The sequence below is a fragment of the Zingiber officinale genome, chromosome 7B, assembly GCF_018446385.1.
Source record: "Zingiber officinale cultivar Zhangliang chromosome 7B, Zo_v1.1, whole genome shotgun sequence".
NCBI classification, from domain to species: Eukaryota; Viridiplantae; Streptophyta; class Magnoliopsida; order Zingiberales; family Zingiberaceae; genus Zingiber; species Zingiber officinale.
The window spans coordinates 96,891,984-96,916,168 of NC_055999.1; the positions used below are offsets into that span (position 1 = coordinate 96,891,984).

The window sequence follows — 24,185 nt, forward strand, 5'->3', positions numbered from 1 at the left end:
AAATGCCCAATTTAGACCACTTTTTGTATATAAAAAATGATTTTGTGGCCCATGAAGAGTTGGATTTTGTGTTCTATATATTTAGTCCATTTGTTCAATCTCACTTTACTTCTCGCTCTACGTTTTAGACTCCAATTTACGCGATGGCGGCCGCCCTGTCTCTCCGAGCACCGCCTCCCGCCCTTGCCTCCGCCGTCGCTCTCCGAACCTTCTCGACGACTCTCCTCTCCATCCCCCTCAAACCTCTCTTCGCCTCCTCCTCGAGGGCCTTGCGATCGTCCCCGTTCCCACCTTTCCTTTCCCTCCTCCCCTCTCGCCGTCTCGCCGTCCGCGCCTGCGCCGACGGAGGAAACGGTGCCTCCTTCTCCCGCCAGTTCGACTTCGACCTATTCACTATCGGCGCCGGCAGCGGAGGGGTCCGCGCCTCGCGGTTCGCGGCGACCTACGGCGCCAAGGTGGCCATCTGCGAGCTACCGTTCTCCACTATATCCTCAGAAAATGCTGGCGGGGTCGGAGGAACGTAAGATTTCTCTTTTATCCATCTGCCTTGTCTAATTGACTGAAAATTTTACCCCTGTTTCATATGTTGTTCTTTTGCTGTGTAAGTAGCATCTGCTGTAAGATGATTAATCTACTGAACTTCATGATGTCAAAGAGCAAAGAGGTTTTGACCTAGGATTGTTTTATCAACCTGTATGAAATCGAACTTTGTTGGATCATCTCCAGAATTTTGGATTTTCATACTTGAATAGACTATGTTATGTTTTGGTTATTTTCTGACTCCTTTTCCTTATTAGAATATCGTTTGATACTTTCCTTTTAACCCTTTCCCTTTTCTCCCTGCATTGGTTCTTTTGTCTGCTTATTTTGTTCTATTTAGCTTTTCTTTTAATGTAGAGAATTATGTTTGTTTTGATAAATTGCTATTACAATTTCATATCATTCATTCTTTCAAGTAGATTGAGTTTTCCGGGGTTTGTTCTGGGAGGTGTATTTTCAAGGTGTCAAATTCTATAATCTATACTTTTTAACTGATAGATCGTTGAAGATCATTGAACAGGCATTTCTATATTTGTAGCTTAGTCCATGCTAATATACGAGATGTTCCATATTTACTAACACGTTGATTTTATGGCTGATAGATCATTTAAAGAAAAACCAAAAAGAGGCACGTATTTAAAGGTAGACAATTAGACACGTCCTACATAGCAGGGAATGACAATTTGTTCAAAAGTAAAAAAAAAAGAACAGAAGAACAAAGACAGCCAGGCATGAAGTTGTGAATTGAGCTGGAGTAGTTATTAGGGAGTATCATGCTAAAGACATAAATGATCACCTACTTTGCCTTGTGATTTAGTATAATAGGGTTGAGGTATCATATGTGAATAAACTTTTGGCACTTTCAACTCATTCTTTTTTAGTCAATCTCGTTCATCATGAAAGCCACACATCCAAAGCACATGATTTGATACAAGTTCCTCAAGTAAGAATGATTTTCTTAGCAAACGGAGGGGAAATATATTATTTTATGATTGGCATTTATTTTTATTGTATTCACCTTTTGTTCATAGAAATGATTATATACTTCTTTCTTATATAGATGTGTGCTTCGTGGGTGTGTCCCAAAGAAACTTTTCGTGTATGCGTCTCAATATTCCCATGACTTTGAAGAGAGTCATGGCTTTGGATGGGCATATGAATCTGAGCCAAAGCATGACTGGAGTACCCTTATAGCTAACAAGAATGCAGAACTACAACGTCTCACAGGAATCTACAAAAATATCCTTCAAAATGCTGGTGTCACTTTAATTGAAGGCCGTGGAAAGGTTAGATGTACTTTTGAAATCGGTTTAAAATTTAGTATTTTAATGAATGAATGATTTTGATTGTTATGGCTTATTTGTTTTCTTGGTCTTAATGGTACAGATAGTTGATCCACATACTGTTGAAGTTGATGGGAAACTCTACACAGCTAGGCATATACTTATCTCTGTTGGTGGGCGACCTAATCTTCCAGAGATTCCTGGTATAGAATATGCTATTGACTCAGATGCTGCATTAGACTTGCCTTCAAAACCTGAAAAGATTGCAATAGTAGGAGGTGGGTATATTGCTTTAGAGTTTGCTGGCATCTTCAATGGGTTGAAGAGTGAGGTTCATGTATTTATTCGACAAAAGAAAGTTTTGAGGGGATTTGATGAGGAGGTGAGGAAGATAACTTGAATTAAGAGGAGTACATTTATGTTTTTGATTGTGAATTCATCTTCTCACAGTTTGGTTCATGCAGATTAGAGACTTTGTTTCTGAACAGATGTCCTTGCGGGGCATTGAGTTTCATGTAGAGGAGACTCCTCAGGCAATTGTCAAGTCAACAGATGGATTACTATCACTTAGGACTAACAAAGGAACAATTGATGGTTTTTCACATATAATGTTTGCAACAGGGCGAAGACCAAATACAAAGGTTTGTTGTTTGGGGGTTGAATTTAACTTATATGTTATGTCACAAACCTAATATAATGGCTATATATAATTTTCTTTCATACATGCAGAACTTGGGACTAGAGAATGTTGGAGTAGACTTGGCTGAGAATGGTGCCATTCTGGTATTGTTACTATGCACTTCATTTACTCACTGGAAGTTTTCAAAACATTTTGATTCTATCTATTTGTTTCCTCTAGGTTGATGAATATTCTCAGACATCAGTAGATTCCATCTGGGCTGTTGGAGATGTTACAGATAGGTTAAACTTGACTCCTGTCGCACTAATGGAAGGAGGGGCATTTGCTAAAACTGTCTTTCTTAATGAACCAACAAAGCCCAATTTCACGTATGTATTTACATCATTTTAGTGGCAATTTAAATTTTAAATAGTGATATACAAACTCATTAAATTGGTACGATAATTTAAAGAAGAACACAACAAGAGAATGTTCAGAATCTTTCATATTCTAGTCAAGATCAATCAGCTAAGGTTAACTAGATAGTCATTCTTCTGAGTTTATCTTTTCATTTCTTGGTCAAGATTCTGTAGTTAACTGAATAATCATTTTTCATAGTTTTAGTTATTTCTATTGTTGATGGATCATGTTTATTTGCAGTTTCATATCTGATCTTTCAATGTGATTTATCACATTTATTTAAGCTGCACTTTCTTATTTTGTTAGCTATTTTTGGTTACACACATGGTACCAGGATCTTGCTGCACCTTCTGATTTCTGGATATGCACATAAGGGAAACTTTAAAGTTAAGCAGAAGAAGAATCTCATCATTAATGAAAAATTTGCTGAACTTGATAATTGTTTGGGAAAACTAATTACATCAATCAAGCAATAAAAAAGGCTCCTGTGGCCTAAGGGCAAAAATTTCAGATATTGCGGTAACCACTTCAAAGGTACCTCATCAGTCATCAGTACTAATGGAAGATGCTATTGGGACTCATAAATCTGTTTAAGGATGTCTTTGGTAGCTTGAAGTTTGTCATCAAGTCTAAGCTGTAAACTTTTGTCACACACATAGGAACGCTAATCATCAATTAGAAGTCATTACATATTCTGAATTTGTACGTGATGCAGTTATTTTTAAGTCTTGTCTGTTATTGGTTTCCAGCTTGTTCTGGAAGACTGGAACTGAGTGGTATGTTTCTTGGTCTTGAGATTCAAGGAAAATCTGATTATGTAACTTGCATATACCGTCAACAAGAAATGATATATTTCTCAAAACTCCTCTTTGTTCCTTTAGAAAATCAATGTTTTCCCCTTCAAAACAAATGCCAGGAATGATGGGTTCTCTCATAATAAGCTTGCAATTTTTTCTCTCTCCTATGGAATCATCCTGGTTTGTATCACCTTCATTCTTTTCCTTCTTTTAAGGTACCCAATCTGAGGATTAATTCGAGTTTGTATTTTTAATCCATAAGCTTCCCAGAATTTTAATTGAGTGGAGCATGTCCCTAGGTGTTTCTGGTTGTTTGCAGGAAGATCTGAAAGCTTTATAGCTTCCAGTTACTTCTATTTTCAAAACTCGACATACGGTAGGAAGGATAAAATATAATATTGGAGCTCATGGAATGCTCAAGTGCTAGGTTTCTCAATTTCACCTTTATTTTCCAACTATTCATAGTCCTAGTATTGTTGAATGGTTTAATTATGATACTTGCTAACAAAACAAGAAATCTTCATACTGCTTCCCAAGACCTTGGGGCTTCTTTTCCTATTCCTGAGGATTATTGCTTATTTTAACATGAGACTACTTGTGACCTTTAATAACTATCCTTTGGGTTTTGAATATGCTACATTTTTACAGGTAATATTTCTTGATTTGTGCTCTTGGTTGACCAACAAAGATGCAATAGTGCATATTTAAAATGGGCCTTTATACAGCTTAAATTTAATAATTATATGTCCTCTACATGCTCATGTGTACTTCTAGGCTCCAGTTTGTGAATTCAAATTCAATAACATTACAGCTTAAATTTTAATAATTATGTGTCCAGTACATGCCCATATGTACTTCAAAGCTCCAGTTTGTGAATTCAAACTCTAAATAAATGTTACACAGAATCTTTGAGGCAGATAAACTTGATGAACTTATCAAACTAATTCTTTTGTATTTATAACAGAGCTGTGCCTTCTGCTGTATTTTGTCAACCTCCAATTGGACAAGTTGGTCTAACTGAGGAGCAGGTGAGGTGCACTTTGTACACAATAATAGTGCTTATGAAAGAGCTTTCATGTTTTATTTCCATATGAACAATTTAACTGATGTAGGCTATCCAAGAGTATGGTGATGTTGATATTTATACCACCAACTTTAGGCCTCTGAAGGCTACCCTCTCTGGTCTGCCTGATCGTGTGTTTATGAAACTCATTGTGTGTGCAAATACAAATAAAGTATTAGGTGCTCACATGTGTGGGGACGATGCACCAGAGATTATACAGGTTAGTGTCCTCTAGTTCAAGTGCATACTTTTCTACTTTCTGGTTGCCCCAGTTTAGCCCACAAAGTTTAGCTTCATACACTTCAGGGGATTGGTATTGCTATAAAAGCTGGACTAACGAAATGGGATTTTGATTCCACTGTTGGAATTCACCCAACCTCCTCGGAGGAATTTGTGACAATGAGGAACCCAACTCGGAAGATTCGGAAGGATTCGGCTTCAGTTGTGGTATGTCAGTTATTATAATTGCAGTTTATCGTCCATAAAAATGAGCATTTTTTAGTTAATCTTATGGTGTGTTTTTTTTTGCCACAAAAGGCAAAAAATTTGGTGTGGATGTTCTAACCATTGTTTCTTCTCGAGGCTGATAATGTTCCTATTGTCATGTTATCTAGGAAATGAGTGGCGACAAGATAAAATCAGCAGGATAAGTAGTACATCCGCATCAAGTAGGTTATTGGAATTTACTCATTTACTATTTAGAAAACATTAATTCCTCTGACGTTCATATAAGTTTTACTTGTACCTTTGCATTTATTTGAGCATAATACAACTTTTGCCTGAATATAATTCTATTCATGACGTTTCTCAAAAGCATGATTACTCTTTGCATGAACTGGTTAGTTTTGCATATATACAAGTATATGTTTCTTATGAACTTGCAAAAGTTCTACTCGTAGCACTGCTGCTCGCTGGAGCATGATAAACACTTTTGTTGCCAGAACAATCTGTTATCATATTTCTTGGATGTATAATTGCTTCATTGCTATAATCTGGAAGTGGTAGACTATATATGTTTTAGTGTATGTTTCCCTTGATGAAAGTTTGGTTATCTGTGCCTTTGCATGAAGTTATTTGTACGTTTCCTTACTACATGTTGATTAGCATCACTCTATTAGATAGAAAACCTTCAGATCAAAACTTGAAACAAGATAAAAATACAATAATCTACTTTCTTAAGTAAAGGATGCTTTCATTGTATTCACGCAGAATATCATCAATGTTTAGCACATCTTCAAATTTTCTTCATGCAAAGTTTGAAATGGTTGTCAATACAATTAAATAAAGAAGAGTCGCATATGGCTGCAAAGTTTGAAATGAGCTTTTCTTTAGGATTTCAATTCTTTGTGCTGATAAACATTGATCCAGCAGACCATTTAAAAAGACACTTCTTGTGTTGTTTCTCTTGCAGGAGAAACATCTCACTACCAGTAAGGAATCAGAAATCGGTTATACACAAGGAGCCTTTACCCAACGGAGATTCTGACGTCTAGGGTAGAACCATTCCACACAAAAGAAGGAAAACATGTTTTGCTTTTTTTTTTTGAAAAAAAAAATCTGTAGAAACAAAATTCTGGGTTACTTACTCATCTTCCTGCAGAGAGATTAAGTATTGGGTTTTTTTTTTTTTTTTGGTGTTTATATTATAACAGATGATAAACCTACATGTACCGTCCCCGCAAAACAATGCATATATACTCTATCTGCTATTATACCTCTCTATTGTTAAGGCAACTTTAGATATTGCAATGTTCTTGTACAACTAATGTTCAAGAGTGATGATACTCGTATGCTTGCGGAGATATTCGATCGAGTATAATTTATTTGAGCTCAAGGTTGCCGATGATTATCAATGATCATTAGTCGAATCGAAGGTAGCGCAGCATTATTTTAAGTTCAAGTTTATCTAACTTCTCCATTTTCTTTCTTCGAAGGTAGTGATGTTCATTAGTTGAATATGCTGTCGAAATTCACATGTTAAGAAGCAGCATATTGAATGAGATCACACAATTTACAAAGTAATCTAGAACTGACAAATGAACCCCGAGCCGGCCATTTTATCGATGAATGCTGCGTGTTTAAGCTACATTTTACTTCGTCTATACGACTAAACTCAAGGAAGCAACAGCTATTATTAATCTCGACCAAAAAAACTACATAACTGATGTTTAGGTGTGTCATTCAATAATATTGTAGATTGATAACATTGTGACTACAAAATAATCAAAATTTTGACTAATAACAGTGATGCATGAACAAGAACCTGCAACTATAACATTGCATGAACAAAGAAGGGATACAACTTTTTTTTTTCGAGATAAGTGATAAGAGATCTTCAATGTTAAAGCAAAAGAAAGAGCAACGCGATCACAACAACTTAAAGACTTTAGTTAATCAGTAAGTATCAACTAAAGAACTATGAATTATGATGAAGATTACTCCACAAGAAGACAAGTGCACTGACAAACTGTAAATATGAGAACTTTTTTCTACTCTGATGAATCATTGCAAAAAGATCTTGAGCTATGAGATCTTCATTATATGTATCAAAAAACTAACTCATACTGTATCAATCTGAAACCATAGAGGAAGTAATTTAACTAGAAAAGCAGCAGCAAATTGATTGATGCTCCATCCATTTCTCGCCCAATTCTTACAAAATTTCTCGTCCCCTCGAAAACAATCGATCCGCTAAAGTCGAGTAGAAAGGGAAGTACCGAAAAACCCCACCTTTGCACTCAATCGGATCCCTTCTTCTTCTTCTTCTTCTTCACTACTCGTCTTGTGCTCCGCTTCCATGGCTGCATCACGGAATCGTGGAACCTCGAGGGCATTGCCAGTTGCCTCTTCCTCGGCTTCCTCTTCGAACCATCTTCCACTCCGCCGCCCGTATCCTCCTCCTGCCTCTCGACCGCCTCCCGCTTCCCCTTCTCCTCCTCCTCGCCGATTCCATTGCTTCCAATGCGCTCCGCGTCCAGAGCACTGTCCCCGAATACTTCAATGACGGCCAGCGCCAGAAGATCGAGACCTGCGCAGCGATCACTGGAAGCGAGGTAGGGATTGGAAATGGAGCTCAAAGGTGGAGCCTCTGATGCTCGAATTCTCATTGGAAAAAGGCTCTTTATCGGATTGAAATAGTCGGTAAAATTTTGTGGAGGAGAAAGGTGAGATCTTGGAGATGAGAATTGGATGAGAATTGCGGTAGGAGATTGGAGAAAGCAGACGAAGGGGAAGTAAGATTGAGTCGAATAGGAGAAGGCAAAAGCCAAAGGGTGGAACAGATGGCCTGCGTGGTTTGACATATGAAACAGGGGCTGTGCGCCAGAAATTACTGCTCTGGGGGTCAATTTTTTTTACTAAAAATAGCAAAAATCTAATAAACCTAATTAAATATGTTTTAGATTTTTAAACCTGGGAAAAATTCTCTAAATATTGTTTCAATTCTTGCCCTTCACGGCATAACCGAGTTGGGTACTTAGTAATAGAGGAATAAAATTTCTCTCACATAAAGAGATGCTTTTTGTAATCATGATTTACCTCCCTTTCAAATACGTACCTGGGTATACGTATCACCTTGTGTCATAAAAACATCAATACTTTTTAAAATAATCACAAACTTTACGCTAAGTTTTTTGAAGAAGAAAAAAATTTCAAGAAATAGAAATTTGAAGGACCAAATAGCAAATAAATTAGAACAATTTTACATTACATTGATCTAAGAAATAAGCTGATTCAACTTTAAGTTATGCATTGTAGTTTGGACATGTCAATTTATACATATATTAATTACTATAAAGCTTTTACAAAATCTTACAAATTATCATTTTCTTTCTTAACTAACAAAATAATTATATTAATAGTCAAGAGAAAAGTGTTACGGATTAATTCTTTTAAAAAATGTTTGATAATTTTAAATTTTTAATAATGTTTTTATCGTTAACACTCATTTTGAACCGGTGAAACTAATCTTAGAGGGCAAGGTTGTACTTCACCAATGTTGCAAGCTAAGTATAATTTTTTAAAACTCGAGGAGTATTATGAAAAAGTTAGCTCATATTGACATATTTCCGTCTGAAAATAGGATGAAGTGGATCCAAATCCAATAACCCGTTATTCATAGAAGTGGATCCTAATCCAATAGCCCGATTACGTACAAATAAGCTCTCTTCCCTCCCCTCGTATTGGATCAAAACCCTGGTCGCTGAGTGCTGCTCCGCCCGCCGTCGTCGCCTCTGCTCCGCTGGGGGTTTTGCCATTCGATTTGGCCTCTCTTGAAGCGTGGTTCGATCGTGCTGCTGGGATCGTCTTGGGTTTGTCTCGATTAGCTTCGTAGACTACTACGCCTCAATGGGAGGCTCGCGCACGCAGGCGAACAAGGCTCACAAGAGCCGCTTCGCGTCCAAAGCTTCTTGTCAGCTCCATCGGATCTCCGGAACTGGTGAGTCTGGCTCAACTTAATTTGATAATTTGGCATTTCTCGATGGTGCAAGTTTCATGTAAGAACCGTCCGTGGGTATTTAGTTAATAAACGCATCGGGAAGCCGGATTCTCACCGGAAAGCAGTGAAGGGCGCACGTACTTCTCGGATACAGCGCGGAAAAATGGTACGCGTCACTAACAGGTGCTTCTCCGTATCTGTTTGTTTTAACCGTATAAAAGGCTTTTTTTTTTTTTTTTATTCTCATTCTCTTTAAGTTGCGTTGTTAATTCAATTGCACTCAAGATTTTTGTACCTGTTTCAGATGTGTTTTAACTTCTTAGGGATTTCAGAAACGAAAGTAAGGTTGAAGAGTATTTATATCTTTCTCTGCATTATACATATTATCTTGAATGGTTACGCACTTTTTCTCTCTAATGTGATTCAGTGGGTTTAAACTGCTTTATTAAAATAGGATCTATACAAACTATAGTCACAAGTAGGCAGGGATCACTTACATATATAGGTAGCGCACATAAACAAACTTGCAAGTGGCAATAAGCGGAGGCATAAACAATAAAATTTTGCAAAACTGATGATTTGCACGTAATTTTCTTCTTTGCTGCATACTAGGTCTCACTTGCTCTGTTTTTTTCCCTTCCCTATATGCTTAATTAGTTCCTGTACACTCTGTATTCAAGTAGAGATTTTGATTGTGACTAAGCACGAGCAAATTTTCTTGCAATGTTAACTTACCATCATTTTTAATTTTCATTGTCTTTTTTGCTGAATTGCATAATGTGGAAATGTATCAATTTGTTTATAAATGATTATGATATGGTCCCGAGTATAGGATCGAGTTACAGGTCGAGATCCGGACCCGTACTTGGTCATGCAACACGTAAGGGGGAAAGGGAGGAGGAAAGACTCGCCCTAGATAGAGTCCCAATTACTCAATTTTCTTCCCCTCTTCATTGATAATAGCACTCCTTTTATAAGGAGTTAATTACATGGACTATTCAAGGAGAAAAAAAAAAAGACAATCCTTAAAGGAAACAAGGAATCAAATAAATAAATGCCCTTTATTTATTTCTACTTATGACAGTAGCAGAATTTGGATAGTAACCAAATAAGTAGTGATAGATTTATTCAGTAGCTAATTAGGTAGTAGCAGATTTATTCCAAGTTAGTAATTTGCTTCCGATTATAGTGGCGTCCAACAAAGGCGTCCACATCATCACTCCCCTCCTCAATGTTGAGCTTGTCCTCAAGCTCGAAGGTTGGGTAGACAGAGAGGAACTTCCCGACCGGTTCCCAAGTAGCATCTTCAATGGAGGAACCTGCCCAATGCACTAAGTACTCCCGTGCCCCTCTGTTAAGACGGCTGCGCAGAATTGTCTGGGGAACAGGTAAAGCTTGGCCTTCACACATTTGAGGTAAGGTTCCCGCATTATCTAGTGGAGAGCTCTTATATGGCTTTAGCAATGAGACTTGAAAAACATCATGGATGCGGCTATCAGGTGGTAAATCAAGTCTGTAAGCAACAGACCCAATGCGTGCCGCCGCCATAAATGGACCGAAATATTTGGGAAGCAACTTGTGATGACGTTGGCCAGCCACCGATAGTTAACAATACGGTTGTAGGCGCAGCCAGACCCAGTCACCCACTGCACAGCTCAATTCACGGTGAGAGGAGTCAAAAGCCAATTTGGTCCGCTGTTGGGATTGCAGTAAACGTGCCCTCGCCACCTGAAGCACCTCATCCCTCTCCATCAAGGCGTGATCTACTGCAGCAACACAAGTAGAGCCTCCAGAATAAGATAGGAGACGAGGGGGCACGCGTCCGTACACTAGCTGAAATGGTGTAGCCCCCAAAGCAGTATGGAAAAATGTGTTGTCGCAATACTCAGCCCATGGAAGCCATTCAAGCCATTTCTGCGGTTGATCCCCAACAAGGCAGCGCAGATACATTTTAATGGTACGATTAACCATCTCCGTTTGTCTATTAGTCTGTAGGTGATAGGCTGAAGAAAAAGATAACTTGGTTCCACAAAGTCGGAACAATTCCCGCCAAAAGGAGCTAAGGAAAACCTTGTAACAATCAGAGACAATAGATTCAGGCATTCCGTGGAGGCGGAATATCTCATTAAAGAAGATCGCAGCCACTGAGATCGTTGTATATGGATGGGCTAGGGGAATGAAATGAGCATACTTGGATAAACGGTCCACAATTACAAACAAGACTAATTTACCCTTTACCTTCAGAAGACTCTCAATAAAGTCCATGGAGATGTCTGCCGATACTTGTTCGGGGATGGAAAGAGGTTGAAGTAGACCTGTTGGTTGCAAGTTCTGCCATTTGTTGCACTGACAGGTAACACATTGTCGCACAAAGGTCAAGATATCCCGCTTCATACTTGGCCAATAGAAGTTGGCACGAAGGCAGTGTAATGTCTTCTGTATCCCCTCATACCCCGCCTCATGAAAAACTACGATCACTGTGGGAAGCAGCAGAGATTTGCCGGGAAGGAAAACCCGACCCTTGTAGAAGATTAAGCCATCCCGAGTTTCCCACTCGGGCCCCTCCTCTCCACTTTGAACCCGGCGTAGTAACCCGAACAGCTCAGAATTAGAGTTTACTTCGCTTCGTGTTTATTAAAGATCTCTGCACAGGGAATAGAAAGAGCCATTATAATAGGTTCCTCCTTGTGACAGCGGGAGAGGGCGTCTGCGGCACGATTCAAATGGTCCGCCTTAAATTCCACCCGGAAGTCGAAGCCCATCAGCTTGCTAATCCAATGTTGTTGGGGTGATGTGGTGATGCGCTGCTCCAACAAGTGCTTCAAACTATAATGGTCTGTTCGTATCAGAAAGTGACGACCCCACAGGTACGACCTCCAATGGATAACGACTTTGGCCAAACCAATGAGTTCTCGTTCATATGCTGCTAATTTGAGATGATGCTCTGCTATTTTTCGACTGAAGAAAGCAATGGGGTGCCCTAGTTGTTGAAGAATTGCTCCAAATTCACTCCCTGAAGCGTCACACTCTACTACAAATTCTTCGAAAAAATTAGGCAAACTAAGCACTGGTGCTTCTGATAGGGACTTCTTTAATTGCTCAAATGCCTCTTCATCCTCTTGGGACCATTGGAATGCATTCTTCCTAAGAAGACTCGTGAGAGGGGTTGTGATTTGCCCATAAGCCTGGATGAATTTGTGGTAGTAGCCTATTAGTCCGAGAAATCCCCTGAGAGCTTTGCAAGTTTGAGGTCTGGGCCACTCCTCAATCACTTGGATTTTGTTGTGATCCACCTCGACCCCTCGGGAATGGATAACATGACCCAAGTATGATACTTGGGACTGACCGAAGGAACACTTGGATTTTTTTAGAAATAAAAGGTTAGCCTTTAACAATTCAAAGACAAGCCGACAATGTCCCAAGTGAGTATCCCTCGTGGGGCTGTAGTTCAAGATGTCATCGAAGAAAACCAAAACGAACTTACGGAGATATGGCTGGAAGACTTCATTCATTAGTACTTGAAAGGTTGACGGGGCGTTGGTGAGGCCGAACGGCATGACCAGGAACTCAAAGTGTCCATGGTGGGTACGGAAGGCTATCTTCTCGATATCTTTCGGGTCCATCCGAATCTGGTGGTATCCGGAGCGCAAGTCTAGTTTGGTGAAGTACTGCACCCCATGGAGCTCGTCAAGTAATTCCTCCACTATTGGAATGGGAAACTTGTCCATAACCGTACGATTGTTGAGCTCACGATAATCGATACAGAAACGCCATGGGCCATCTTGTTTTTTTACCAGAAGAATTGATGACGAAAAAGGCGACTTACTAGGGCGGATGATACCCTGGATGAGCATCTGGGTGCATTGTCGCTCGATCTCATCCTTCTGCAGCTGCGAGTAGCGGTAAGGGCGGACCACCATGGGGGCGGATCCTGGCAAGAGCGTGATACGGTGATCACAGTTTCGAGGTGGAGGGAGGCTTGCAGGTTCTTGAAATAAGTCATCATAATCCTCAAGCAATGACTCCAGTTTGTTTCCCATGAATTCCTCGCTGCGTATCATGGTTGTACCTGTTTTCGATTCCAACGGGTGATCACGCCAGAGGACCTCCTTGCCCACCAGGACAAACTTCATCTTCAGGGAACGGAAGCCCCATATAATGGGGCCTAGAGTGCGCAACCATTTAACTCCTAAAATCATGTCAAACCCCTCCAACGGAAGCATATAGAGATCAATAGAGAAGGTATCTTTGCCCACCTGTAGGGGTACTGACTTGCAGAGGCCTAAGCTTGGCACGCGCTCTCCGTTGGCAACACATACCTTTAGGTTCGGTCGCTTTTGAATCTCCACCTTCAGGTTCAGCACTAGCCCTTCACGCACGAAGTTGTGTGTGCTTCCTGAATCCACCAATATGGAGACAGGTATCCCGTGTGATGCGGCCAACAGCTGCATTGTTTGTGAGTTTCTAACTCCACTGATAGCATGGAGGGAAATTTCTGGGTGTGTCTCCCCCTCTTCCTCACCTTCACTGTCATCATCCAGTACTTTAATCCAGAATAGACGCTTACACTTGTGACCCGTGGAGTAGGACTCGTCGCAATTAAAACAGAGGCCTTTAGCTCTTCGTTCTGCCATCTCCGCGCGGGATAGACGCTTGAAGAATGAGGTAGGTGGAGTCCCTTTGCTGTTGTCCCCCATGGCCTTGGTCTTTGCTACAGGAGGGCCTCCACTGCTAGGGTTAAACTTGGATGTGATTCCGCCCCAATTTATATGCAGTGGGCGCTCGCCTCAATGGAAGCATTGCTTCCGTTCTAATGCCGTGGCCATATTCATTGCAATGCCTAGGTTTCGAGGCTTCTGTAGCTCAATGTTGATACAAAGATCTTCAACTAGCCCTGCTGTGAACAAGTCAACATGTTGTTGGGGTCGGAGGTCCGAGGTTCGGGCGAGGAGAGATTGAAATTGGCGCTGGTAGTCTTCTACAGAGCTTGTCTGCTTCAGATTTGCTAACTCTCCCAAAGGGTTGTTGCTTAGAGGCGGGCCAAAGCGAATATGACAGTGGTCTCTGAACTGCTTCCAAGTCATCTCTAGCTCTTCTTGCTCTACCTGATCAAACCGAAGTTGGGCTTCCCCTACCAAGTGGAAGGCAGGAAGGCCAACCTTGTCAGTCTCTGTGGTCCTTTGGTTAGTAAAGAATTTTTCGCACCTTTTAACCCAGCTCAGCGGATCCCCTTCTCCAGAATAGGTGAGGAACTCCATCTTTGAGTATCGTGGTGCCATGGTGCTGCTAGTTGGCAGTTCAGGTCTGACCCCCGAGCCTCTAGAAGGGCCATACTCTGCGCTGGTAGGGTTGTCTGCAGTGGGCAAAGGTCGTCGTTTAGCATCTTGAACAGTACGGGAAATCTCGGCAATCTGCTCCTCTAGTCCTTGCTGGCGGGAGGTGATTTGCTCTATAAAAACTTGCTGATGCGAGGTCAATTTCTCCATGAAGTCATTGAGTTTGGATGCGATCGGATCCGTGTCACCCATGATCGGCTCTGATACCAAGTTGATATGGTCCCGAGTATAGGATAGAGTCACAGGTCGAGATCTGGACCCGTACTTGGTCATGCAACACGTAAGGGGGAAAGGGAGGAGGAAAGACTCGTCCTAAACAGAGTCCCAATTACTCAATTTTCTTCCCCTCTTTATTAATAATAACACTCCTTTTATAAGGAGTTAATTACATTGACTATTCAAGGAGAAAAAGGAAAAGACAATCCCTAAAGGTAACAAGGAATCAAATAAATAAATGCCCTTTATTTATTTCTACTTATGACAGTAGCAAATTTGGGCAGTAGCACAATTTGGACAGTAACCAAATAGGCAGTAGCAGATTTATTCAGTAGCTAATTAGGTAGTAGCAAATTTATTCCAAGCTAGTAATTTGCTTCCGATTATAGTGGCGTCCAACATAAGCGTCCACATCAGATTATTGCTATAATTCTTGTCCCTCTCTCTTAGACTACAGATCCGCAATCAAAAAAGGGTTGCTTTGCTGAAGGAGAAAAGAGCCTCAAGTGGATCATCAAGTCCACCTCGTGTTATTGTGAGTTATATATATGAAACGAGTTTTATTTGTTAATTATGCCATTACAGCTTCTTATTGACTTGAAGGTTGGATCTACCATGTTTGTCAAGATTCAAGGCAATTTCTATGTTTAAGAAATATTTCTCAATTGCTTTCCCAATTCTTTTTCTCTCAATATAAATTACCAGTGAATTGCGCCAAACAACTTTCCATTTCAGGCATTAACTTATTTGAACTTGTGTAACTCGGTTTTTTGTACTAATGTTGTGGTTTAATTGACTTGATAGTTTCTTTTGATAAATATTTCATGGCCAATGTATGATGATTTAAGAAAATTTTAGTTTCATTTAATGAATAGACCACCTGATTATATGGTGTGCTAATAAGATATATAAAAGGCACTTCAGCATCTTGTACATCAGATTACAGTGTTTTCTACGAATATTATACTTGCTGCTTGTGGCTTGATGTCACTTCCCTTTGGATTTTGAAGAGCTGACAAGTAGTTAATAGCTAATATAGGTGGTGAGCTCCACATTTTGTATTTGACAATTGATTCTTTTTCTAGTCGATCTGCTGTTATTTTCCCTTTTCTTGCGCATGCACTTACATTAGTGTTTAGATTTCCTCCCTTCTCCTGATTGAAAACTGACATTTATATTCCTGATGGTTGATGGCTGGTCCTTTTTGACCTTTCCTCATCCAGAAATTTGGGTGAAGTTGCAAGGGATTTGTTGATGCTATCATCAGGAGAAGATACAGAACCTTTGTCAAACATTGTTGCTTCATCAATTTACAAATTTAGGCTAACGGTTTGTTCCTTACTGTAAACTAAGTCTATTATGCTTCCTGCTATTGACTGTCATCTTGATGTTCTACTTGACAATTGCTTTTTGCTGTCTATTAATTTATTATATGGTGCCATGTTATTTGCCAAATGCTATTTTTAACTTTACAATATGCTTTTGATAATGGCTGTTAAGGTCCTGGAAGCTCCTCATGGAGATCTGTTGTCATGCATGGAAATGGCCAAGGTGTCTTATATATTCTAGCATTTCATATAACCTTTTATTTCTAATTGACAATTTATGCATATCTTCTTAAATTATTTGAAACAGGTTGCAGATCTTATTGCATTTGTAGTGTCTGCGAATTCATTGGTTGATGAATATGAAACAAGCACCCTGGTAGATGTATTTGGACAGCAATGCCTTTCTGTTTTCAGATCCATTGGTTTACCAAGCACTGCTGTCTTAATTAGGGTAAATGTTTAGTCCTAACTGTTCATGCACACAATTTTCTCCTATACTGAATTGTGGGGATTTGAATTTTGAGCAATGGATACTGTCAACAGGATCTTCCTTCAAACATAAAACAAAAGCAAGACTTTTAAGACACTGTGCATCTCTCATCTTTCTTCTGAGTTGCCTGAAGATTGTAAATTCTATCCGGCTGCTACTAAGGACGACTTGCAGAAGGTAAGGCCACATTGATGTCTACCAAACATTCTCCCTTCATACTTTAACATAGGTACTCACAATCCTAGGTCTATCTTTACTATTGGTGAATGGCCTTGTCTTGTAGTTCATGTGGCTTTTCAAGGAGCAAAGCCTTTCATGCCCTCATTGGAGGAACCAAAGACCTTATCTCATGTCCCAAGAGGTGAACATTTTGAAAGCAATTTTATGCAACATACTTATTTTAGAACTAGGCTTGGTATATTGCTTGAGAAAATAATTTGCCATTCTCATGTATATCATATGATCACTATCTATGCATTTTGATTTGGCAATATTTTTGTATTTGTCGCATTCCACTGTTTTAAGAGTACATAATGTGAGTTTCTTTTGCATTACTTGATAGGCTGCATATCTCTCGTCAACTTCTCTAACATTATTTTTATCAGACACAATTAGAACATGATAAGGACAATCCTGGAATGTGCTCGTTGCTTCTGTCTGGTTATGTCCGTGCTCACAATCTTTCTGCTAACCAATTGGTGAGTAATTTATCTAGGGTATGTTTCTTTTTCAGTACATATTTCTTACTTCTTCCACTTTAGGTTCATGTTTCAGGTGAAGGAGATTTTCAGATAGGGAAGATTGATATCCTTAATGATCCATTCCCTATTAATGAAAGGAAAAGTTCGAACTCAATGGATTCTGAAGATATGAATAATTCGCAGGTGATCTTTTTTTAAGAAATAAAATAACCCTCCATCTTATATTTTCAACTCTAGATTCAAAATGTTTCTTATTTGTTTGTTTGGAACTCTAAATTCTACAAAAAAAAAAAAAAAAAAAAAAAAAGTGATTTGTAATATTCTTTTGGCATCCATGTAGTGTTATCCTAAATGGATTTTTATTTTCTTTTATATGTAAACAATTACAAGTATTATTAATTTTTTTTTAAAGAAACCCTCTTCTCATAATTGTTCCCACCATTTCCATTCTAATAAGCATGCTATTTGGTATTGGGATTCATGCTTTAGCTTTTCAATTTGTAATCACCTGTATTTCACAGTAGTACTTTAAAGGCAAATAATTACACTGAAGCTGCACAGGGCACCATTTTCAAAGTCATAAATGCTCTTTTAGACATATTTTTTAGATTAGATGACCATCCATTTATTAGTTGGAGAGTAAGAGTTGTAAGTATAATGCATTGGCCATTGTTGATGTATCAAGATTTTAGCTCATCAATAAATCTTTTTTTAGTTAATTTTTTGGCTTTTGTGAACAAAATCATACAAAATAAAGAGCAATTTGCTTCTGAAATTTTACAGATTGGAAATTCCTCAAACTATTTAAGTAGCTTAGGTTTAGATTTTGTTCATTCTAGAAACCAGACAATTCTTTTGTAATTGTTCAGCCTTTTGTGCCTATGCTTTGACATTATAAGGCTTTGCTGCCTTGATTATTATACGCAGAACAGGTCAGCAAGTATGATTTAGAATACTAGTCGAACCAGTTGGCTAGAGGTTTTTGGGCTGACCGGTCATGGAGTGCTTACCAGAGTTGTATGATTCCAAAGTTAGGAGGCGTTTGGTTTAGGGGAATAGGAGTGGAGAATGGGAATGGGAATCATTGATTGTCATTGTTAATGTTTGGATTATAGGAATAGGAATACAAATAAGGGAATGAATCTTTGAAATTGGGTAATAACTCATTCTCATGTACCTCCCCTTCAATGAGCCATTACTCTATTTCCATCAATCAAAATATTCCCTTATTCCAAAAATACCCTTGACCTAAAATTAAAATTTTCTCCCTTAATACCAAATATCAAAATATATTTATTTATTTTTTCTTTCATATCACTTCTCTCTCCTTGTTCTCTCTTATCATATTTTCTCTCTCATCATTTTATCACACACTTTCTCTTTCCTTAATCTCTCCTATCACACTCTCTTTCCTCTTTTTTCTCATTACACTTTCTCTCTCCTCAATCTCTTCCATCGCACTCTCTTCCTTCTTTTCTCTCATCGTACTTTCTCTCTCATCATACTTTCTCTCTCCTCAATCTCTCCCATCACACTATCTTTTCTCTTTTTTTCTTATCACACTTTCGCTCTCATCACACTTTCTCTCTCCTCAATCTCTCTTGTCACACTACCTCTTTTTTTTCCACAACACACTTCCTCTCTCATCATACTTTCTCTCTCCTCAATCTCTCCCATCACACCACTGCTCTCTTATTTCCTCATCATACTTTCTCTCTCATTATACTTTCTCTCTCCTCAATCTCTCTCATCACACTCTCTCCCCTCATTTTTCTCATTACATTTTCTCTCTCTTCATCCTCTCCCATCATACTTTCTCTCACATCATATTTTCTCTCTCATCATGATCTCTCCTATCACACTCTCTTTTCTCATTTTCTCTCATCACACTTTCTCTCTTTTCATTCTTTCTCATCACACTTTCTCTCTCATCATACTTTCTCCCTCATCATTCTCTTTCATCATATTTTTTCTCTCACATTCATCTTTCTCTCACATCTAATTTTTTCTCTTATTTTCCTTTAAGGGTAAAAAGGGAAATTTTGATTTATTCCAATAGAAAATATGCAACTAACCAAACATTGCTTTTAAGAATGATATTCATGCTCATACCCATTCCCATTCCACAATACAATGATTCTCATTTCGATTCCTATTCCTAGGAAAGAACCAAACACCCCCTTAGTTCTTTTTAGTGTTTAGCATACCATATAGAACTATCCTTTGCTATGTTGGCAGTTTACTAGTTCAATAAGTATATTGCAACCAAGCAGTTTCCAAATGAGATTGTACTGGAGCAGTAAATCATAAGGATTTGTTGGGTGAGCCGTAGGTTCCTGTTGTCATATCCATATTAGTGTCCATGCTTACTGTGCATTGTAGGCAAAACAATTCTCCCAATAAAATTAAATGAATAAATGCCTTAACGGGCACCTAGTTTCATCTCTGTACATGTGGTGTGCCTCATGGTCCACTTGCCAATTTAGAAAATTTAAAGGACAAATCTTCTCCTTGTTACGCTTCAACTGTTACTGTGCACAGGAAGATAGACTGAGAGAAACCTGCAATATCATTACTATAATGTGTCTGATAAGACACAATTTTGTACATATTTGGTTGTGGTTTATAGTTCTTGTTAATTAATCTGTGTCAAATAAGACATTTTTCATGGAAGTTAAGAAGCCAATTTTTTCTGTTGGTTACCATGGATATCATCTTAATTGGTAATCTCAATGTTTCTTGCAAATGTTTCCTGATCATTGCCAATAGTCATGATTTTATGCTTTAATAGGCTAGTTTCTGTTTACTGATATGTATATGTTGAGTAGACATGGCCAACAGAAGCAGAGATGGCTGAAGCTGAGACAAATAACAAAGAGCGGAAGTTGGTTAGGAAGAGACTTCCTCAAGGCACTTCAGATTACCAGGTTATGTTGCCTTTTGAGTTATTATACATTTCCCTTACTTTTTTCCATTTCCAAGTACAATATGAATGAACCACGAGTCCCAAGATCCAAGTAGTTAGAACAGATTGCTGGGGTCTTATCCAATTGTGACTTATCACTGCAAATATTTAATTTTTGTAGTATCCTTATAAATGTGTTTATTAAAAATTTTTAGTCTCCCTTCAAGGCTTCAATCCTCACACCTTCAAACCTAATTTCTTCTGGCTTATCTACTAATCAAATTCTTTGCTTGTCTTTGAATGCTACAGTTTGTTTTTTTCGGGATGTGTGGTTAACTTTTTTTTCTTCTTCTTTTTTGGGTCTGTTTGTGTCTAGTTTCTTTCAGTTTTCTTTGAAATGCATAGGTGGAAAAACTTGATTGTTCACATTTATTTGCCATGTTTTCTAGGCTGCTTGGATTGTGGAGGATACAGATGATGACTTGGATCTTAGTGATGAGGATCATGATGGTATGATAATGGATGAACATGAAGGCCAAACAGCTCAAGAAGATTCTGATCATTCAGAAATTGATGGCCAATTTATTAGTCAAAATTTTGATAATAAAACTATCGGGGATACTGAGATGGCTGTGAGTTTTCACCCTTTCCATTCTAAATAAAAGCATACTTCACCTTAAATTCTGGTCATTCAGATATTGTTTGGTTGTAGCTTCACTTTTTGTTTTGCTTACATATTCTATGCATGGTTCGCATGCCAATCATCAAAGTTTGAAATTTTTGTAACTTGTCTGACTACGTATTTCTGTTTGTTTCTCCATGTTAATGTTCTATGTGAACATAATATGACACATGTTACAGGATGATGAAAACATGACAAAAGAGCAGATAGAAGCAGAGATTAAGAAAATTAAGGAAGCATATGTTGACGATCAAGGTACTTCTCATCTGCCCAATTACTTGCACACACACAGATAAAAAAAATCTCCACCTTATAATTTGTAATTGTTGAGAATCTCACCTATTTTATACGATATAGGAAATGGAATATCATCATTTGCATTCTTGAAAGCAATTTCAGTTAGAGCAATTCTTTTCTTCTCCAGTTAGTTTTTTTTTTTTTTTTTTGCTTCAGTTGAACATGAATTGCAAATGCCTATTTCTTTCAGTTGATGATATGCTATTATTATATTGTTTTCATTAATAGTTCAATTATATATCTGAATACTTTTGTGCTCATATTTTAATGCTCTAATTAACTAATACCTCTTATTTCCTCTAGAATTTCCTGACCAATTGATGTTCCAGCTAAAAAGCGTCTTGCCAAATACAGAGGACTAAAGTCTTTTCGAACCTCTTCATGGGATCCTAAAGTGTGCATCTTCTATTAGCTTTTTGTTAATTATTTATTTCTCTTTTATATCATATATACTATCTTCATTGGCAGGAATCATTACCCCCTGAATATGCAAGAATTTTTGCTTTTGACAATTTTGCCAAAACACAAAAGAACGTCCTTGCAAAGATGCTCGAGGTGGACGAAGGAAACATGAATGAATGTGCTCCTATAGGATCGTATGTGAGATTATACTTGAAAAATGTACCTTTGGATGTCGCTGCCAGGATATCTTTACCCTCAAGGAAAGTGCCTGTGCTTGTATGTGGGCTTCTGCAACATGAATCAAAGATGTCCGTCCTTCACTTCAGGTATAGTATGTTTATGTGAGTTATCATATTCAGATAGAATGCTTACTATTTCAATTGTTAGTATGCGGAAAGGTGATTGTGATTGTTGCCATGGATCTTTACTTTGACTATATTCTAGTTGTGTTAATCTTATGGGTCCATTGAGTCTACTTATGATGAAATTCAATCATCAATGTTCCTTCATCACCAACACATGTTAATTATCTTTAGGTATCATCTACTTTGTATGATGTAACAAATCCTTAGGAACATTGTGGATAACCTTCGTGACTTATGCATCCTTATTTGTGAGATCCTCATCGGGAGCACTCTGTGCGACATTGTACAGTGACTTGCTTGTATGATTTCTTCCCATTTGTTAGAACTCCATTTTTGAAATTGTGATCAAATTATTTAATCCATGTCAACAAGTCTACATACAAATTAATATATGATGGATTCTCAACTTTAAATTGGTACTTATGAGAACCTGATGATGGATGGGTCAATGAATTCAACTGAAGAACAATTGTCCTAAGACCAATACCTGCTAAGCTCAATTTAATAAAATCAACTGATGAACAATTGTCCTAAGACCAATACCTGCTAAGCTCAATTTAATAAGTTCTGCATTATATAGCTGGGCTAAAGCTTGAAAGGCATTTCTTATGTTTTTCTCTGTCTGCAGCATTAAAAAAATGACTCTTATGATGCCCCTATACAGTCCAAGGAGATGCTCAGTTTTCATGTAGGGTTCCGTCAGTTTTTGGCAAGGAACTATTATGGTGAACTTTTGGCGTTTAGATGTTTACTGAAGCTTCCTTAGTCCTAACAATTCTGTCGATAAAGGACTTAGAAGTTGAAGAGTCTTCAACATGCTTTATTTGCAGGCCATTGTTTTCTTCCGACAACTTGAACTCTGATAAGCATAAGATGGAGAGATTTCTACATGCAGGACGTTATTCTGTGGCTACTGTTTATGCTCGCATTAGTTTTCCTTCATTACCATTGGTTGTCCTGAAGATTCAGGATGGAGAAGCTCCTGCTGTTGCTGCCATTGGTTCACTAAAATCAGTGGACCCAGACAGAATAATTCTTAAGAAGATCATTTTAACCGGGTAAATTTTTTCTTAGCTTTATTTTTCCTCGCATGTAAATTTGAATTTGTCTACTAACCAATTGCAGACAATTGTATACTTAGACAATCATTCTACCCTGAATTCTGATGTCAAACATTCAAAGGTTAGCTTAGAAATATATTTAGATGTAATGCAAAAGCACTCCGTTTTCCCAAGAAGACTTTTTTTTTACTTTGTCATGCAAACTAATAATTGTTGTGAATGATACCTTTTCCCTCACATCTCTGATATTTTTTTTTCACTTCCTCTTGCAAATTACAATCATTGCCACATCTTTTCCCCTCAAATTTCTTCGGCTACAACTCATTATGCATGATGATGTTACTATATGCTATAATACAATAATTGTATAGTGATCAAGCTTGTTTGAGGTTTAGCAATGAGTATATTTTAATATTTGCAATTTAATCTCTCTGCACAGCCATACGGCATACATAAAGTGAATTTTCAGGCATAGTAAATCGATCAACCTAAGAAGATACTTGTACTTGGATTACGTTTATTATCCCGCGTTAATAACCCACAAGATTTCTTTTGCAGCTACCCTCAAAGAGTTTCAAAATCAAAGTCCATCGTGCGATACATGTTTCATAATCCTGAGGATGTCAGATGGTTAAAGTGCCATTTGAAGTTCCTCATACATTCTCTCTCTGACATGCAGCCACTAGAGGTATGGACTAAAGGTGGTCGTCGCGGTCGAATAACTGATACTGTTGGTACTCATGGTACGCATACTTTATAGTTACAATGAATGCCACAAATTTGGACCTAGATCGAGGAGCATGTAGTTTTCTGAATCGTGGCCTTGTGTTTATCGTACTTCAGGTGCTATGAAATGTATCTTCAACGGTGTGATTCAGCAGAGCGGCACTGTGTGCATGAGTTTGTACAAGCGTATTTACCCCAAGTGGCCCGACATCCAATGACGGGGCACGAGTAAGTGAAACTCACTCCTCCGGCTCAAACTAGTTATTATGTTTGTATATTCTATCAGCCTTTGGTCTATCAACCAAACGATTTTTTTGTCCGGTTTGTATTCTTCTGGTTTCTAATTATCATGTATATTGTTTTAAAAAAAAATTGTTGATATTGTTGTTTGCTGCATTTACTGAAATACAAACGTAAATAAGAATTAACGTGCGAATCCCGTCGATGTTACGGTTCCTCTCCCCGACCCCGCGACAAACGCCAACGCACAAACAAGGCGTCTGCTGAATGGGTCAG

General features: G+C 38.3%; 1 protein-coding gene and 1 pseudogene across 1 annotated transcript; both read left to right on the forward strand.

Moving 5' to 3' along the window:
• Positions 1-97: 97 nt before the first annotated feature.
• Positions 98-6,267, forward strand: LOC122006420 (glutathione reductase, chloroplastic-like). The gene is made up of 11 exons (XM_042561918.1): positions 98-520; positions 1,601-1,826; positions 1,927-2,205; positions 2,288-2,464; positions 2,553-2,606; positions 2,683-2,831; positions 4,624-4,687; positions 4,772-4,942; positions 5,029-5,169; positions 5,337-5,390; positions 6,134-6,267. The coding sequence occupies exons 1-10, from the start codon at positions 144-146 to the stop codon at positions 5,370-5,372; spliced, it is 1,674 nt and encodes a 557-aa protein (XP_042417852.1). The 5' UTR covers positions 98-143; the 3' UTR covers positions 5,373-5,390; positions 6,134-6,267.
• Positions 6,268-15,903: 9,636 nt separating this feature from the next.
• Positions 15,904-24,005, forward strand: LOC122004578 (annotated as a pseudogene).
• The last annotated feature ends 180 nt before the right edge of the window (positions 24,006-24,185 follow it).

Excerpts from the sequence above, each read along its gene's own strand:
- LOC122006420 (XM_042561918.1), top strand. The coding sequence starts at position 144 with ATGGCGGCCGCCCTGTCTCTCCGAGCACCGCCTCCCGCCCTTGCCTCC. Across the intron at positions 2,465-2,552 it reads GGCGAAGACCAAATACAAAG|AACTTGGGACTAGAGAATGT; the intron begins GTTTGTTGTTTG and ends TCATACATGCAG. Across the intron at positions 4,943-5,028 it reads ATGCACCAGAGATTATACAG|GGGATTGGTATTGCTATAAA; the intron begins GTTAGTGTCCTC and ends CATACACTTCAG.